The sequence below is a fragment of the Neofelis nebulosa genome, chromosome 9 (assembly GCF_028018385.1).
Source record: "Neofelis nebulosa isolate mNeoNeb1 chromosome 9, mNeoNeb1.pri, whole genome shotgun sequence".
NCBI lineage: Eukaryota > Metazoa > Chordata > Mammalia > Carnivora > Felidae > Neofelis > Neofelis nebulosa.
Genome location: NC_080790.1, coordinates 109,578,448 through 109,596,421, shown reverse-complemented (window position 1 = coordinate 109,596,421; position 17,974 = coordinate 109,578,448). Strand labels below are relative to the sequence as shown.

The following is a 17,974-nucleotide window of genomic DNA, read 5'->3' as shown; positions in this document are numbered from 1 at the left end:
CATGAACAGTGAGATCATGAACCGAGCTAAAATCAAGAGTTGGATGCTTAACCAACTGAGCCACCCAGGTGCTCCACACACCCACTTATTTTAAACAGAGCCCAAATAAGCCAATCTTTAGACATTTAAGGTTCATCTGCTTTGCATACCTTCAGCAAATTCCCAGCATCTGCTGACCATTAATTAGAAGACCCCAAGCCTTATAAGACTTTGTTCCTCAGAGTTGTTGGACCCAGGGACTCCACCTAGATGGGAGAGGGCCCTCTTCAATTCCTCTTCAATTCCCCTCTCCCTAAGGGTTCCCCTGCTCCTCCCCTTCTTTGAAGCAACTCCCTTGGTGTAGCTTCTAAACAGATTCCCGCTGTGAACAGCATCCCCTCCCTTGTAAACCTGTCAGAGCAGTCCCCATCACTCCATGAAGCATATGGGTGCTACTGCCAACTCATGGTCATATCTTTTTCTTTGATCAGATCCCAAATCCCTCGAACAGCCTACACCTAGCAGTGTGTAGACAAAAAAAAAAAAAAAGGTAAAGAGTGCAACTGCTAAAGCCTGGGGCAGGCCAATGCTGTTCTAAACATTCATCTCAGAGATGAAGAGGAACCACCAACAGAGATGGAGGAAGAACAGCCAGAAAGATAGGAGGGAAACCAGAAGAGTGGTGTCCTAGAAGCCAAGTGAGAAAACTGTCATAAGGAAAGGGGTCAACCATGTCAAGCTCTGCCCATTGGTCTAGAGGACCGTAAAGGAGATCTGGATTTCACATCTTTTGTTGCTGCTGGCTCCAGACCAGCTGTCTGCTGCGGCTGCTCCAAAGTGCTGCTCTCCTGATCCCTTCACCCTACAATCCCTCTCACCACTTCACTTACTTCGTGGTCAGCATACCTCTTAGATGGCCAGAGAGCACATATTTAAGGCTTTGAGGGCCACACGCTCTCTGCCACAACTATTCAACTCTGCCAACGCACAAAAACAGCCACAGACAATACTGTAGTCCACTAAAACTTCATTTGTGGGCACTGCAATTTGCATGTCATGTAATTTTCATGTCATAAAATTATTCTTTTTTTGCTTATCCCTCCACCTATTTAAAAATGTAAAAACCATTTTTTTAGCTTGGAGGCCATACAAAAAACTGGTTGTGAGCCAGATTGGGCCTGTGGGTTGTAGTCTTCTGACCACTGATTGATTTGATTGATTTAAATGTTTATTTGAGAGAGAGAGAGAGAGAGAGGGAACATGCATGAGTGGGGAGTGGGGGAGGGGTGGGGAGGGGAAGAGAGGGGAGAAAGAGAAAACCTAAGCAGGCTCCATGCTGTCAGCAGAGTCTGATGCAAGGCTCAGTCTCATGAACTGTGAGATCAAGACCTGAGCCGAAATCAAGAGCTGGATGCTTAACCAATTGAGCCACCCAGACGCCCCTGACCATTGACTTAAATTGATCATATTCTTTCTTATTTTTGCCTCCTCTTTCCTTGAGTCTGTTACCATATGGCTTTAGCTACTTTGTGTCACTCACAGGTGATGGGAAAGAACTGTGAAAACCTGCTTTACTAACTTACTTGTTTGGAGAAGAGCATTCCCAGAAGGCAAAGGATCTCATTTCCTCCACTGTCTGGATCAATTTCTCTACTTTTTAAATTGTTTGATTTAGAATGGTAACACTAAGCCGACCAAACATGCAACAGATTGAACCCACTAGCATCTAAAACCAAAATTTCCTTACTGCCTTGTTACCTGTCAGTGTGAAAATGAAATGTAAAAATCTTTCCAGTCTTGTCCTAATCATATCTTAACTAGATGCCAAAAGCCCAGGTTATTAATGGAACTGTAAAAGAGGCAAAAAAAAAAAAAAAAAAAAAAAAAAAAAAAAAAAGGAGGGGAGATGGGAGTGGGGGAGGAAGGTACATATTAATTTCCTCTGCTTCAAAGATTTGATACGTCCTCATAAAGGGTTAAAAAGCAGAGGGTGTCTAATAAATGTTGAGGAGAATAAGGTAACAGCTTATCAGTTACTCTTTAAGTAGCTATTCAGGGACTCACATTTCTCGCCATCTGTCCTGTGCTACGTAAATCCAAGAACGACCTGTAATCTATTTAAATCCAAGAACGACCTGTAATCTATTTTTGCAAAAAATTAACACTACTCTCCAGGCAGCATTATATTTCAAATAGAGCTATCAGATACACCAGGATCCCTTCTAGCAGTGTACTTAAACACATTCCAAAATTAGGAGCACACAAGAGCAACATTAATCTTTTTAAAAATGTTTTTAAATGTTTATTTTTGAGAGACAGAGTGCGAGCAGGAGAGGGGCAGAGAGAGATGGAGACACAGAATCTGAGGCAGGCTCCAGGCTCCGAGCTGTCAGCACAGAGCCTGATGTGGGGCTCGAACCCATGAATTGCAAGATCATGACCTGAGCTGGTAGTCTGACACTTAACCCACCGAGCCACCCAGGTACCTTAAATATTAACCTTAAATATCGAATTTCTAGAACAATTTTTTCTTAGCATTGCTCTTGCAATATTTATAATCAATGCTTTAAAACAAGATGAAAACACCCAATTCCACCCCCCCCCCAATTTTGTACATATTAGTGAAGAATGTATTTTTGGCTTTTCCATATACAACTAATGAATGAATGATTGCCTATTAAGACTTGCTTCATATAAGACAGGACCAAGATGGCAGCATAGGAGGGTCCTGGACTTTGCTCCTCCCATGAATACACCAAATGTACAGCTACACGTGAGTAATTCCCTTTGGCAGAAATCCAGAAACTAGGGGGCACCTGGGTGGCTTAGTTGGTTAAGTCTCTGACTCTTGATTTCGGCTCAGGTCACGATCTCACAGTTCTCATGATCTCACGGTTTGTGAGATTGAGTCCCGCATCAGGTTCTGTGCTAAGCACGCAGAGCCCGCTTGGGATTCTCTCTCTCCTGTTCTGCCCGCCCCTCCCCCCTCAAAATAAACTTTCTCTCTCTCAAAATAAACTTAAAAAAAAAAATAAAAGAAACCCAGAAACTAGATGACTGACTCCTCCTATACATCAGGGGAATGAAAAAATACCCACATCAAAACAAGTAGGGAAGGCTGAGACATTCACCACCAACTCTACCCTGGGCACAGTAAGACAATTTGAAGAGAATCCCCAACCCTAACTCCCAGCTTCTCTTGAGTGATGGATTTGGACCACACATATAAGCACCCCAACTTTTGATTCCCACTCAAGGAATGGACCCCCCAAACACTTATCTCTGAAAGCCAATAGCACTTGGGTCCATGAGACCCATATGACTGGAGCAAAGAAGTTCACAGTCACAAGAGCATTTGCCCTGGGGCTCAGTGTAGAGCAAAAATGCTCATCTCACAGTCTTTCCCTGAAGGATATGACTGCATGCTTTACAAGCTGCTGCCTGAGGGTCCAGTTTCTGATTTAGCACACATTTAGAAACCAGCTGCCATCCTCCCAAGAGGCCCTGGGAGCCAGTGGGCACCTCCCTTACCTTCTTCCTCTGGTTCACTCCAATGATAAAATCAGATCACCAGCACCTACCTGGATGAAAGGAGCTTGTACATGTGTCTGGCACCCCAGCTTTTGTGGATGCCACCTAAGGGACCCTGGATCACTTCTAAAGCTGATGGGACTTACATTCATGAGTCCTACAGCACAAAGGCAAAGAATCAGTTTTTAAACAGGTGCAGGAACACATCCCTGCAGCTATTCAACTGGGGTCAGCATAGAGGAAGCAGGCAAACATGCCAATCTCCCAATTTCTCTCTGGAAGGGCCTTAACCACACACATCGCCACCTGCTGCCTGAGGACCAGCTGATTAATAGCAGGTCTTGGCACACCCTCAATTACCAGGGACCACTAAGAACAAAGATAGTGGCTTAGGCAATCATGAAGAGACAACCAGCAGCTCAGACTAAGCTGGTTAGGTTTACCTCCTACACAAGACCAACCTGTCAAGACTGGGAGAGGCTGCTGTCATATCTAATATGCAAGCACCAACATATAGAGAGAAAAAAATAAACAGAGGAATAGGTTTCAAACAAAACAAGCTAAATCTCCAGAAACAGATCTTAATGAAACAGAGATAAGTGATTTATCTGACAGAATGTTCAAATTATGATCATAAAGATGCTCACCATGGTCGGAACAATTCATGAACAAAGTGAGAATTTCAACAAATAGGAAAATATAAGTACCATAAAGCAATCATAGAGCTAAATAATAAGTGAACTAAAATATTCAATATAAGGGTTCAAAAGCAGATAGGTCAAAGAGAAGAAAGGATCAAAGAACTCAAAGAACTCAAAGACTGGGCAGTGGAATTCATTCAATCAGAGATGCAAAAATTTTTTTTAAATAATGAAAAAGTTAGCTTAAGGGACTTGTGGACCAATATACACATTATAGGGGTCCCAGAAAGAAAGAGGCAGAAATTTATTCAAAGAAATAGTGGGGGGCGGGGATCTGCTTCACACCTCTAAGCTAAAAAATCATCTCGTTGGCACCACTGTATATGTCCAAGTACCCTAATCCAATGAAGAAATAAGATGGACATTACAAACTGATTTTTGTCTTTATTTTTTGACTGCCACTCATTAAAGTGTTATTGCACATAACTCTTGGTGGCTACATGTCCAGAAGTCATAGAATTATCCACTCATCTGCTCCAAAGGTGGATGTCTACTTTACAAACAAGAAAAAAAGCATCATGTAGTTTGGCGTGCTCTTGATGTGGGCGTACACACAGGAGTGTTTCTCAAGCAGTGGTCCCTGGGTCAGCAGTACCAGCCATCACCTGGAAACTTCTTAGAAATGCAAATTTTCTGCCCCACCCCAGACTTACTGAATCAGAAACTTTGAGGTGCTAAACAATCTGTGTTTAATAAGCCCTCCAGGGAATTCTGGTGCACACTAAGTTTTCAAGTTATTGAATTAAGCATCAGTTCTCAAAGATGAAGTGAATAATATGAAAGAGAAAAAAAAAACAACAACAACACTTGGTTTAGGTTAACTTTTACTGTTGGTATATGAGTTCACAAGAAACTCCAGGGCAGCTACATGGGCACACAGGGCCTTGGTAGTGCAGACTTGCAGAATGAATGAAATGGGATGGGACTTGAAAACTCAATGAATAACAAGTATGAGAGGATTCTAATGACAATGACGCGTGGAGAGCAGCTGCTACAGAATCCAGTCTGTGCATGTATTCTCCTTGACAAAACTTGACTGGTTGTATGTGGGTGAGGACTGTTTGCAAGGACGTGTTCAGAGAGGTTATCAATTTGGGCACGTTTTCTTATACAGATCACATGTCACAATCAGCTGAAAGCCAGTGAATGTGGTGTCACTGACCGCATCATTAATGTAAATCAGACGAATCGTAGTAGGAAACACTTTTATTCTTTAAAAGGAATTGTTTTAAGAAAAAGGAATCAAAACTGTACTTGGTAATCACATTGACCGTTATCAGGATAGTACATGCTATTAGGAAAATGTAATTTCTTTTTTTCTGAGATGCTCCTTGCTGGATGATCAGCATCTGTGCTATAATGATGTGAATACACACTATGAGCATGTTTAGTAAGCAAGACAAGAGCCGTGGCTTACTCTAAACACTTTCCTTGGCTATAGATGACCAAATAATTTGATTATATGTTTTCAGAGCTTAGAAAGGCTAACCACCTAATCATGCCAGAGCTCAACAAACCAGCATTAATAATCACCAAAAAAGGCACTTTAAAATACAACTGACAAGGAGTGACACTAATGCAATGAGAACTGGTCTAAGCTCTGCACTAAACTGTCATAGTTCATATAGATAGTGCATTCTCTCTGTCTCCGTGTATATGTGTATATATAAATATATATATGCGTATATACCAACAACCATATACATATGTATGTGTGTGTACATATATATACATATATTTATATATCTCTCCACAAGTGTCTGGGTAGGGGGAAAAAAAACCCTTGTTGTTGCCTTTAATTGAATAGTACACAAAAATTCTAGTCACTTCATTTCGAACAAAGGAGGGGACTAGCAAATTAACCCAAAAAAGTACCCTACTACACCTCTGTGTTGACAAAAAAAAGCAGTAAAATAAATACTCAGAACTTTCCTAAGTTATCAACTATTAAAATTAAAAAACCTAGCATTTTAAAAAAGTTTATTCCACTGGAGGAAACAGGGAGGGCATTTTTGGTACTGTAAATCTCAGACACTCATACATCCATATTGCTTAGGTTAAAGAGAGCGGAATGAACACAAGAAATGTCTTCCACAAATTCCTTTTTAGTACCTAAGTTTTCTCTATGTTGTGTTATTCCACTTAGCTTAACACATAAAGTCTTGTATAAATATATTTCTAGGACGTCTAAATTCTCAGGATATTTGCACAGAGTACCAAATGTACTTAGAGGAGTTTTGTGAAATAAACAGGATTGGCCATATATACCAGTCCACTGCATACACCCCAGGCTTAGGTATTTTGGCTCGACGTTTTGACAGACCAAATCTATCTGTGCCAGAAGTGGACAAAAGGCTTACTCGTCCTTCCCAGGAGCAGGTGTACAGACATGTTCTTATTTTTGAATGTAAGAAAACAATTAGTAATAGCATTTAAAGTTTAATTACTAACTGTATAGTGCCTGAGGACAAAAATCAGAGCAATTTTTGAAAGCTTAAGAGTCAGACTCTGGGCATTTCCGTTTTTTAGCTGCTGGCTCTTCAGTCTTGTGTAATTCTAAAGTGCTTGCGTTGGATTTGAGACTGGGGTCTGCTTTAAGGTTATCCATGGCAACAGTGAAGCCTGAGAGAAGGTACCCCCCACCTCCGCTCATCAGTAGTTTGGGATGACTTCGATCTGGCAAAACCTAATCAAGACAGAAAGACATTCATGTTTTCCTAAGCAGATAAAGCACATACTAACAATACACATGCTGGAAATCAGAGTTTAAACGACACAGATTCTCTTGAAGATTTAATTGGATCAATTCCTAAAGAGCTCCTCCTTCACATAATAGTGCAGATAAGAGTATAGAAACTGGTTTAAGTGGTTTTCTTTTGAAAAATAAAGCTGGAGCTGCTGCTCTCAAGCCTGACGCAAGTTTCTGGTGGCAAACAAACAAATGGTTGGTGTAGTACTCCTGGGCCTGTGCGTAACTTTCTATTGGCTCCAGGAAGCTTCATGGCCAACAGTGGAGTTTCAGTCCATGGAGAAGTAGCTACTGGACACATATCCAGAGCCTCCCTGCCCCAATACCTTGTTAACTCTGACAAGATCTCTTCTCTGCCGTTACCATAGCTCAATAAGATGACTGTCATGAAGGGCAGGGTCCGCTCAGGGCTCTAAGTATCCCGGATTAAGTAGGACGATGTCCAAGCAGCAGGGCGGTGCCCGTGGCAGCCATGGCGGTGCTCCCTCAGATCTTCCAGAGGGAACTGGCTGTGAGGAGTTCAGGCAGCAGAAAGCCTCTAGGTGCTGCTCCTTTGGGATCCTCTGCAGCATTCACAGCCAGGGAGGCCATGGGCCACTCCAAGTCGATTACTGAGCATGGGTACCAGGACCACAACATTTCTGCTCAACACAGGGCTCCTTTAATGGGCACTCTTTGCTCTGGGGTTCCCCATTATGTTGGCTGAGACCTTCTGAGGGTAGCACTGAAGGATCTTCCCGCCCATCTTCCTTTCTCCCCGTTCTCTCACAGCCATCAGACCTCCACCATGGTCTGAGGGCTTTCCCATCTAATCCTGCTTCCTCTCTCATCTTTCAAAGACATTTTCCCCCAATAAATCCCTTCCACTGCTAATTCCATCTTAGCAAATGCCTTCCAGAGGACCTGAACTGACATGGAGCCCAGAAGTAAATCCTGAAAACCTGATGCAAAGATATCCCGGGAGAGAGAAGAGAGTCACTTTCTTATTGGCCTAGGGAATTTGCTATTATCATTTATTCCCTCCACAATGATCTCGAGGCCTTGAAGAAACATGAATCATAATTGTTTACATTTTAAATGTCTCTGGACTGGAGTTACAGAGTAATAGACCCTGACATGAACGGAGAAAAAAGGGTCAGGAAAAGCCAAGGCACTTTCTCTGAGTTACAGGCAGGAGATTCTTTCATCTCTGTAGACAGAAATAGGCAAATTTCTATTTAACAACTTCTGGCACTACTGCAAAGAGCAACTCAGGAGAGTAGCTCCCAGGAACTGGCTCTAAGAACACGTACCTGGTAATTCCTGAGCCAGGTTTCAGACAGTCTGAGGTTGATGACCCCTCCTCTTTCCCGCAGTTTTGTATAGCATTCCAACAGCGGCTAAAAGCATAAAAAGAGTTGAGGATGACTTTGAGGGCTGTGATTTGAGTATTAACATGCAGACGCAAGAACTCTCATCCATTTCATTTCAGTATTACCTCTTTATACTGACAGTAGACCACGAATGGCCTTGAAGGGGCCACGAAGTCCAGCAAAGTCAGCAGGAGTGGAGTGGGATGGAAACGACTAGCTACAATTAAACTGTAAGGAAAACATTAGACAAATTATTTCTCTGCTCGGCAAGGCGGAGCGCAGATTTTAAAATGTATTTAAAATGATCATTTGTTTGCCATGACTTGCACAAGGAAGAGCTTGATATAAAACATTCTACAAATTCAAAAAAACAAACAAACAAAATCATAAGCTATTACTTTCCAAGAAACACAAAATGAATTAAAAGCTCTTTTGGGAGTGACTCAGTGGCTCAATTAAGCATCCAACTTCAGTTCAGGTCACGATGTCATGGTTTGTGAGTTCAATCCCCACATCAGGCTCTCTGCTGTCAGTGCAGAGTCCACTTCAGATCTTCTGTTCCACCCCCCCGCTCCTCCCCTGCTCATTCTCCCCCTCTCACAACAATAAACATTAAAAAAAAAAAAAAAGCTCTTTTGGTACTTGGCAACTCTAAGTTGCATTTAATGACACTCCTGATTTAAAAACAAAAAAGTCTGGAAACAAATCCAACATGGTACTTACTGGCTTTATGGATATCTGAACCTACGACTGTCAGGTTTCCCCTAGCCCTTACAGGTAGCCAGTATCACACCAGTTTGAATGCCCCACCACCTGTATGCAGCAGGACCACACAGACCCATCTGACACACGGTCATCAGAGAAATTCCAAACTTATTCTACAACTCTGAAACCAGCACACTTTCCCACCTCCACTAGATGCAGCCTCCTTTGTTTAAAAACCCAAGACAGAATCATCATCTCAGCTCCCACTATAATCAAAGCAGACAAGCAGACAAGCAGACAGACAATTCTAATCTGTTTGAAGCAGAACCCATGAGCACCCAGATATCTGCATTCATCAACGCACCCATCTGCATTTCTTTCACCCAGCAGAGCAGCAGCCTCTAAATGTCTTTTCCTTTGCTCTTCTTGTCTCCTCTGCTTTTCCTGAATCTTCAAGAAGAAAAAGAAGAAACTAATGTACTGAGGCCATTCAGTCAGGTTTAGGAAACGCTGGTCTGTCAGAACATTTCAACAATATTTAGCAACTTAGACTAAAGCAACAGAAGGTCATTCATAAGAAAGTTGCAAACACGTAAATCCATATGTTATAAAACCATCATTAAGCTACCTGGTATACAATGCTTCTGTATCCTAAAGCTCCATCCCAAAGATCACATCACATACGTGTGTACACCCACACACACGCTTTCTCCATCTGTTTTGATATTCACTATCTTGGGCACTGATGCTCCAAAGCCAAGCCAAATCTCAGTGCTTAAATTAAGTTAACTGAAACTGAGGGAGTTACACAGTAATAGATCCTGACATGAAAGGAAAAAAAAGGATCAGGAAAAGCCATAATGAGGGGAATGTTATGAAGGTAGTGGGGACTCTTAATACTCTTACATAATCTTTTTTGCTTCCTCTCTCTTTAGGCTCCTTATATTCTGGATCTTGAGAGACAATTTCCATTGTTTCTTGTTCCTGTGGGTGATGGCTCTCTTGGGCTTCTGCCACACTGTCTTCCTTCTCTTGCTCTGAAGTCTGTTTTTCCTCCAGGGTGCCATTACTTTCTTCAACTGAAGCACTGTCTTTAGGCTCTGAAGATAACATCTCTGCAGAAAACGTGCCATTTAGGAGACTGTCCACTTTGTTGAGTGGGAATTCATAAAGACCACTGAGGAAAGATTTGGGAAATCCAAAACATGCTGTTGCTGCCCGAACAGGTCCACCTCCAGGGTACAGCTGAATAATGGAACCAAAGCCTGGATTAAAAAAAAAAAAAAAAAAAAAAAAAAAGCAAACATCTGCTTGATGGAGGTGATTCTAGACTATGCAAAACCTCAGGGTCTGCCACAGTAAGAAGATAGAAGGTCTCTACTCTGCTCAGAGGCTGTAAGATGATGCAGCTCCTCTGGGGTCTGTTCAGTCTATGAATATGCCCAGTGAAGGAAATATAATTCCAAAACACGGGAACAAGAAATCTTTTTTTTTTTTTTTTTTTTTTTTTTTGCTTAATGTTTCTTTGTCTTTAGAGAGAGAGAGAGAGAGAGAGTGCGTGCATGAGCAGTGAGGGGCAGAGAGAGAGAGAAGGGAGGGCATCCTGAGCCACCCAGGTGCCCCAACATGAACAAGAAGTCTTAACGCTTACCCCACTTGACACTATGGTAAAACCCTGTGATCGTGCAAATTTGGATGTCATGTGATCGGTGACTGGCTCTCAGCTTTCCCCTACTCCAATCCTCAATCAGGACAGTTAAAAGTTCTTATCTTCCACAGGGTTAGAGAGAGGACAGGCAAACCAGGCCGTGTTGCGTTCCTCCAGGACAAAATATACCCCCAGTATTCTTCTCATACTATCCCCTCAATTCACGCCAATAAAATGAGCGCCAGCTATCCAAGAATTCACTGAAATCACTGTCCTGGAGGTCCAAGCCAGAAAAAAGCTTCAGAAACATCCCCATTGATGTTGAAGCTGGAAAGGGCAAATACCATCCAGGGGCACCAACACAGCACTGGCTGGGAGATGTGGACGCTGCAGGAAGGTCCCAGGGACAGGAGCTGTGCAGGCCCACCCAAGCCATTTCATTAATCTTGTAGTAACTCAGCCTCGCTTTCTGTGCGTTGTGTTTTTAGGCCCCTCTACTTATGTCATGGTGGTGCTTTAATGAACCTGAGAACGTTAAATCTTACCTCCCATTCGTTCCATCATTGCACCCAGTACCAAGCCTGCACACGTTTCCATTACAATCATTTTATTGCCAGCACGGATATTTCCCAACGTCAACATCTGGGCTAGGGTATCGTATCTCATGTGGCTAAAGAAAAAAAAGAATGATTCATTTATTTTTAGCTGAGCAGGGACAGCTATCTTAATCATCATTTCTCAAGTTTTATTTGTTTGTTTCACAAAAATGATGTTGGTAAGACTATAGATTGCTTTGGAGACAACAGTAAAAAGAACTTACAATTCATGAGGTAGGAGGACACTTTATGCAGGTGTGCAAGTTTTCATTTTACTTAAAATCATGACTTTTCTTAAAGATATATTTTCCCCCAATTATACTTTTGAAAGGAAACAAAGCGTACTTAATTTTTCCAGGTTCTCTTGCATAATACATAATTGAAAGAATGCGGGTGGATGGCTTCACAACAGTAATGATGGCTTCATACCTGAGGGAAGAAAAAAGAGGACATCAGTCTTGAAAAATTGGCTTAAAAATATTTTATTTTTAATAATTTTATAAGTCTATAAAGATTTAATACTTTCATCTTTTTCAAACAAAGGCCACTTACTTCTTTTTCTTCTTTTTTATATATTTATCTTGAGCAAATTCTGTCTTGTCTCGGAATGTTGTACTATTTTCAATTAATTGCTGAACTATTTCCTATAAGAAAAGGAGCAAGCAGATTTCCTGAAATTTTATTTCCACTGAAACGATAACTTCAAAGGTTTCTTACCCTAGAACGTATACAAAGACCTGATTTTCCAGGCCCCTTTCCACACAAGTCCAAATGAATACACTGCATTTTTCACTCTATCTAGAACTTGTATTAAAATACAAGTACTTTGTAACTCCACTTAAAACAGGGTAAAAAAAAAAAAAAAAAAGAGAGAGAGAGAGAGATACATAATAAAGGGAGAAGGGATGTAAAAGAAAGACACTGGCTGAAAACTTACTGAAAATGAACCAAGTTAAGCTCTGATATGCACTAAGTTATTAAATTCTCTTTTGCTAATAATATCAGTAAGGTCACTCACATTCCTGCATAAAAGAAATGATATCTTTGATATATTGAATTGCATGTACATTTCAAACTATTTTTAAGAGAAAGTATTTTTACATTTCACCTTAGGTAAATCCTGCTTTAAAAACCAAATAATTTCCTCAAAACCATACAAAAACAAAACACAACATCCTTTGAATATTACCTCTCCTTTAATGCCCTTGTCCTTTAAAGCTTTTATGTCATCTTGAGTAAGTTTCTGAGATTTCCCATCATCAATTATATTTCGATTATCAGTGCCCGCTTCTTTGGTCTCTAAGGAAGGAAATTGCTTTATGACATTTATGATCTGCAGTTAGTTAAAATCTTTCTTCTTCTAAGATCATGTCTACATCCAGCCCATCAGTCATTCAAATTTGGCCTTCTAATTCCATTGCCTCTATTCCTCCCTCCACTCTTTTCTTGCCATGACTGCTCCAGTCTCTAACTCCTATTCCTGCTCCCTCCCACTCTTGCTCCCTTACAATCCACCCAGATACCAGAGTTCTCTTTACAAAATGCAAACTGGCTCATCTAATCCTCCCGTGCACAAAACAGTGGCTTCCTACAGCCAGAATACATTCCAAAGACGACCTGCAAGGCTGTATACGCTCTGGCCCCTACACTTTAGCCACTCTGCCCTTCTTTCTCTTCCTCAAACACACCAAACATAGGCTCACTGCAGCGTTCTGGCACTTGCTGCTGCCTCCACTTGGAGTGCTTTTATGACAATCTCTGGGTAGATTTCTGCCTAGGTCCTTCCCATCACTCAGCGGTGAACTCATTATCTCAGCCAAGTCTCACCCAATCAGCTTCCAGCACACCTCCCTGTTTTATGGTCTGCACAGCACATACCACCACCTACAAGTATGTGTTTAGCTTGTCTACTTATTTTTGGTGTTCCCCAATGCTAAGTACATTTCATGAGATGGTTTATCTCATAAACTGTTACAATCACACTGCCTAATCATACCTGGAACATATTTGGTGCTCAATAAAAATATGGATGTTAACTGAAAAGCATTTAATTGGTTTGAACAAAAATTTTAAAATAGTATTTGAATTATTTGATTTAAAAAATTATTTTAATTAATAAAATATCTTAAGTACATTTATTTTAACAAATGTTGGAGTACTTAATTTTAATTAACAATAACTACTAAAATTATGGGCCTTTGCTACAGGCAAGGCACTGTTAGGAACTTCCCATATATTATATGACTGAACACCAGCAACATCCTGGGCATTAAATGTACATATGGCTCCATTTTACAGATGAAGCTCTAAGACCTAGAGAAACCAAGTAACTTGCCTAAGGTGACAAGGCGAGTGATAAAACAAACTTAAACCTAGTCAGTTAACTTTGAAGCCAGACTCTCAACCTCTACCCTACATGCTAACTGCCTCCAGCAATTATTTAACTTCTGGGCACTGAAAGGGCTCTCTATCTGCTCTTAGCAAGGGTTCCTGGGATTAAAAATTTGGCCTAAGGTTGGAGAGCCAGTTAATGATGGGCTAGAGCCAGAATCCAGGTATCTCAAAAGTCAAAAGCAGACCTCGCTTCATTCCATCAAGCTACAGTTCTTAGATTACGAGTTTAAGTTTCTTTGAGGATAGCTTGGGTTAGCATTTTAGAATTGGGGTTGACAGGTTTCTGACTAGTCAGCTCAAGAGCACCTATTTCATATACCCAAAGGAGTGCACCTGAAGTAGGCTCTTCCTTCTTCTTCTTAGGCTGAAGACTTCCTCCATTGGTCACTTCAAATGTGGTTCCATAACTATGGCCAATGATGTTATCCAGATAGAACCACTGCTTTTCAAAAGTTACTTTTCTGGGGAAGAAAATGCAATTAGCTGTATCTTATTTGCATTCACTGTAGAAAATATATGCTCAATCAAATTTATTTCAAAACTGGTCTCCCACAGAGACTGATCTCTGAACATTATCTCTGAACATGAACTGACAAATGAACTAGAGAGAACTGGGTTGGACAGAGACAAAATTAATAAGAAGCCACAAAAACAGTGAATTTGGAATGAGAAACAAGGACAGAAGACATTCCTCTTCTGAGGCATTGGTTTGACTCCAACTTGCACTGACAGGATGTCCTAACTCACAGGTTTGCAGATTTCCTAAATAAAGGGTCACCAAGATTGCCTGGCCACTGAACACACACTGTGACACTGTGACACCCCTCAAACAATCATTGAGAAGACAGGGATTTAACAAATTCCCTCGTCTAACTGGCTATTTCCTTTAAAAATTATCTAGTAAAAGGAGGGGTGCCTAGTTGGCTCAGTCGGTAGAGCATGTGACTCTTGATCTTGGAGTCATGAGTTCAAGCCCCACATTAGGTGTGGAGCCTACTAAAACAAACAAGCACATAAATAAATAAATAAATGAATGAATGAATGAATGAATGAATATCTAGTAAAAGCAAATTATGTTTACAAATAAACATTACTGACAATCTATACATTTGGAAATATGCCTAATGCTGACAATGCTCTACTGAGGATCTGACAACTTTAGCTTTCCTCATTATCTAAATTTTTATCTTATTACCATTTAAAAGGAAAATCCCACAAAAACAAACAACCTTTTCTTTTTCTTCAAAACACCTACTGAGTGTTGACAAGTGGCTGGGCAGTACATACCAGTGAGTTTCATGCTTTTTCATTTAATTCTCACAGAAATCCTGGGACATAGCTCCTTCCTGATGAGCAATCTAAGGCTTAGGAAAAGTATCTCGTCCAAGACTCATAGTTACATAGTGGGAGGCTGGGATTAAAATCCAGGTTTTACTAACTCCAAAGCCTGGTACCTTCCACTATACCACACAGTCTGCCCCAGAAAAGACCAATGGATCTCAGGAAGCCCTGCCTAGTTTTAGGACATGGCCAGTGTCCACAGAACTCCGAATCCTGGAAGGCATGTACTGATTAATTCTGTTTGTGCCCCACCCTACACCTTCTCTTCCTTTTTCTGTGCCCCAGGAGTCTATGACAGAATGCATAGACCACATCACCCAAGCTCCCTTGCCAAAAGTTTCTCACCACTGCTAGACCCTGGGTGCATCACCATTCTCTGTTGGTTCTCTAAACCTCACCACACCACTGTACTTGTATATGTCACATCTTCATTAAATCTCCTCCCTTGAACCATCTGAGTGAATTCCTGCGAGATCCTAAGTTATCCAGATAGGATCAATTCTTATTCTTTGCTGTGTGCCTAGTTTCTAAAACGTAATAGAACATAACAGACTCTAAAAATATTTGCTGACATAAATCTCATCAGAAATTGAAACTCCGTTCAGTCCAGATGTGCAACCCACACTCTCATCCCTTGAGCACCCCAGTGCTAGTGAAATACTGAGTGTGAGATGGTTTGGGTTTACCCTTCTGGCTGGGGGTCTGATATGCAAAGAAAGGTGTGCCACTCAAACTGAGCGGCGTGACAAGATGTCACTGCCCTAGTCAGGAAAGTGGGGCCCAGTCAGAGCAATGCAATGCCATGTCTTCACCGAGAAAGAGTGGGATGTGCAGTCTCTTCAGTAAGCCAGGATTGCTTCTGCCCAACCAGATGTGTGCAGACCCGAAGAACAGTAAAGGGAGAGTATGACCTGGGATTTCGATGAGCTCAAAGCATCATTTACTAAATCAAACGGAAACTAATGCAATGGCTTCTGCCAAGAAAAGTGATGAAAAGTGCTTCCAAACAAGTATGTCTAGAGTACGAACAGAGTACTTTTTAGAAATAAAGATGCTACTGTCCGCATTGCTGGTAATGAAAAAGCTCTTGTCTAAAAGAGCACATTATTAACAACCACACTCAAACGTCCACTTTTAAAATTAAGCAACTTGAGAAAAGGGCAAATGAGAAAGAAAAGAAAAAACAAAATTTCACCTGCATGGTCATTATACAGCTGTGTAAACTTGGTATCATTCATCAAGCATAACCTAAGGATTTTGCTGCACTGTTACACTTCAATTAAAAAGTTTAAATAATTAATATTGGCTCTTTCCAAAATTATACACTTGAAGGCCAGCACACATTTCTAATCAGAAATTCTAGAGAAAATGATGCAGATATATTTCTGGACTAAAAGAACCCCCCACCCCCTACCCCCACTGCATTTATTTTTCTTTACCACACTGGTTCTTGTGCAATAAAACTTGGCTGTCACCAGCATGGTGCTTTGCGGGCTGTTACCTGATTATTTTCTAATGACACCTGTTTCACTTTAAATACCAGTCAACAGTTTGGTTCACACAGGAATAAAATAATTTATCTGAAGGGAGCACTTAGAAACTCCAAATCTCAGAGCACCTAGACTGTGCTCTGCAAAAAGCTGTTCTCCTGACACTGAACTCAACTTGTTTCATTGTCTAAAGTACTATAATAACCAAACTTAAAGGAAAACTTGGTTGTACTTTTCAGATAATTAACAGAAACATCTCAATACATTTTCAGCATTAATAAGCTATTGGGATTTAACAACCTCACCACTCCTGCCAAAACGTTACCAAAAATTCCCACTTTTCTAATATTAAAACAGAGTTATAACTAATCAGCATGTTCACAAATCAAGCCTGATTTCAAGTTTTGAGATCTTGAGCAAACTGTTTTTAGGTAATTTAACTTTCCTAGATCTCTTCGCATCCCTGTGTGTTAAGTGAGGGAATCCTAGAGTAATCCTACATTCTATGGGAAGTTGTTTTCCAACATTACTATGTGTAAACAGTTGTTCCAGTTTGGATACAGAAAAGAGACCAAAGGTCAGATAAGGTGGAAGACGTTTCATTTTTGTGGGACTGATCCTGGCTGAGGGAGTAGGGAGAAAGGATGGTCTATGGGAAAAAGGCAGGGGAGGGGAGGACCCCGAGAGTCAAGGATAGGAGAGAATGGTTGGTGAGTTCTGTGAGATAACAGGAGAGAACATCTCAAGAACCTAGGAGAACAACTCCAGGACACAGGGAAGGGTGAGAACAAGGAAGGGGAGAGCACTTGAGCACCCAAGGGCCAAGTATGAGAAAGGGAACCCGGTGGAAAGACCGAGAGGGATGTTGAAGGCAGAAGACCAGGTTTGAAACCTTGGAAGCGGCAGTCTGCAGGAAGGCAGAAGGGACACGGGAATGGGATGTTGGGGGAAAAGGTTTCTGTAAGAAGATCAAGAGGAGAAAACGAGGAAGGAGGTTGGGGATCCACAGATTCAAGAACTGGACCCTGGTGGGAAGACCTGGAGAAAGGGGGTATCTAGAAAATGAAGCGGGGACCCTTAAGGCCAGCGACCTGACTTACTTTCTCCGCTGGACTTGCACTGCTTTGAACACATCTTCCCGTTTCAGCACCACGAAGTCGCCGTCGCGGATGCGGTGGTCCTCGGGATGCGGTGGCTGTGGGCCCGGCGCCTCCCCTGGGCCCTCCATGGCGCTCAGCCCGTCTCCCCGCTCCGCAGCGTCTCTCGGGCTCCCCGCGCCCCGCCCTTCGTCCTCTGCTGTGGCGGAGGCCAGCCTCACAACCACAAACCAAGTGGACGCAGAACCCTAGGACCGGCACCTCCCCCACGTGCTGCGCGCCGCTTCCGCTTTCCTGTGGGGACCTCTGGACAGCTTCCGGGAGTCTCACGGCTTCCGTCTGGCCGAACTCCTTGATTGGCTGCACTCCATCCCTCCCTCCGGTCTCGCAG

At 41.8% G+C, this 17,974-nt stretch overlaps 1 protein-coding gene across 4 annotated transcripts; it reads right to left on the bottom strand.

The window, feature by feature from the left end:
• Positions 1-5,402: 5,402 nt before the first annotated feature.
• TRMT6 (tRNA methyltransferase 6 non-catalytic subunit) lies at positions 5,403-17,890 on the bottom strand. Of its 4 annotated transcripts, none has more exons than XM_058684929.1 (11): positions 17,587-17,889; positions 13,989-14,116; positions 12,451-12,560; positions 11,814-11,905; positions 11,607-11,690; positions 11,211-11,335; positions 9,924-10,282; positions 9,382-9,467; positions 8,438-8,540; positions 8,253-8,339; positions 5,403-6,897 (listed from the first exon to the last, which is right to left on the bottom strand). In XM_058684929.1, the coding sequence occupies exons 1-11, from the start codon at positions 17,712-17,714 to the stop codon at positions 6,706-6,708; spliced, it is 1,494 nt and encodes a 497-aa protein (XP_058540912.1). In that variant the 5' UTR covers positions 17,715-17,889; the 3' UTR covers positions 5,403-6,705. The 4 variants fall into 4 exon arrangements, with proteins under 4 accessions (XP_058540912.1, XP_058540915.1, XP_058540916.1 ...); XM_058684931.1 differs by having other exon boundaries at positions 6,760-6,897; positions 8,253-8,367; XM_058684932.1 differs by lacking the exon at positions 13,989-14,116 and having other exon boundaries at positions 17,587-17,890.
• Positions 17,891-17,974: the final 84 nt, after the last annotated feature.

What these genes read in the sequence shown, in the direction of transcription:
- TRMT6 (XM_058684929.1), bottom strand. Translation starts at nt 17,714, where the DNA reads ATGGAGGGCCCAGGGGAGGCGCCGGGCCCACAGCCACCGCATCCCGAG. An exon ending in GAGGAAGCAAAAAAGATTAT is followed by an intron (nt 9,468 to 9,923) that starts GTAAGAGTATTA and finishes TTCTTCTTGAAG; the next exon opens with ATTCAGGAAAAGCAGAGGAG. An exon ending in TCTACTGTCAGTATAAAGAG is followed by an intron (nt 8,340 to 8,437) that starts GTAATACTGAAA and finishes TTATGCTTTTAG; the next exon opens with CCGCTGTTGGAATGCTATAC.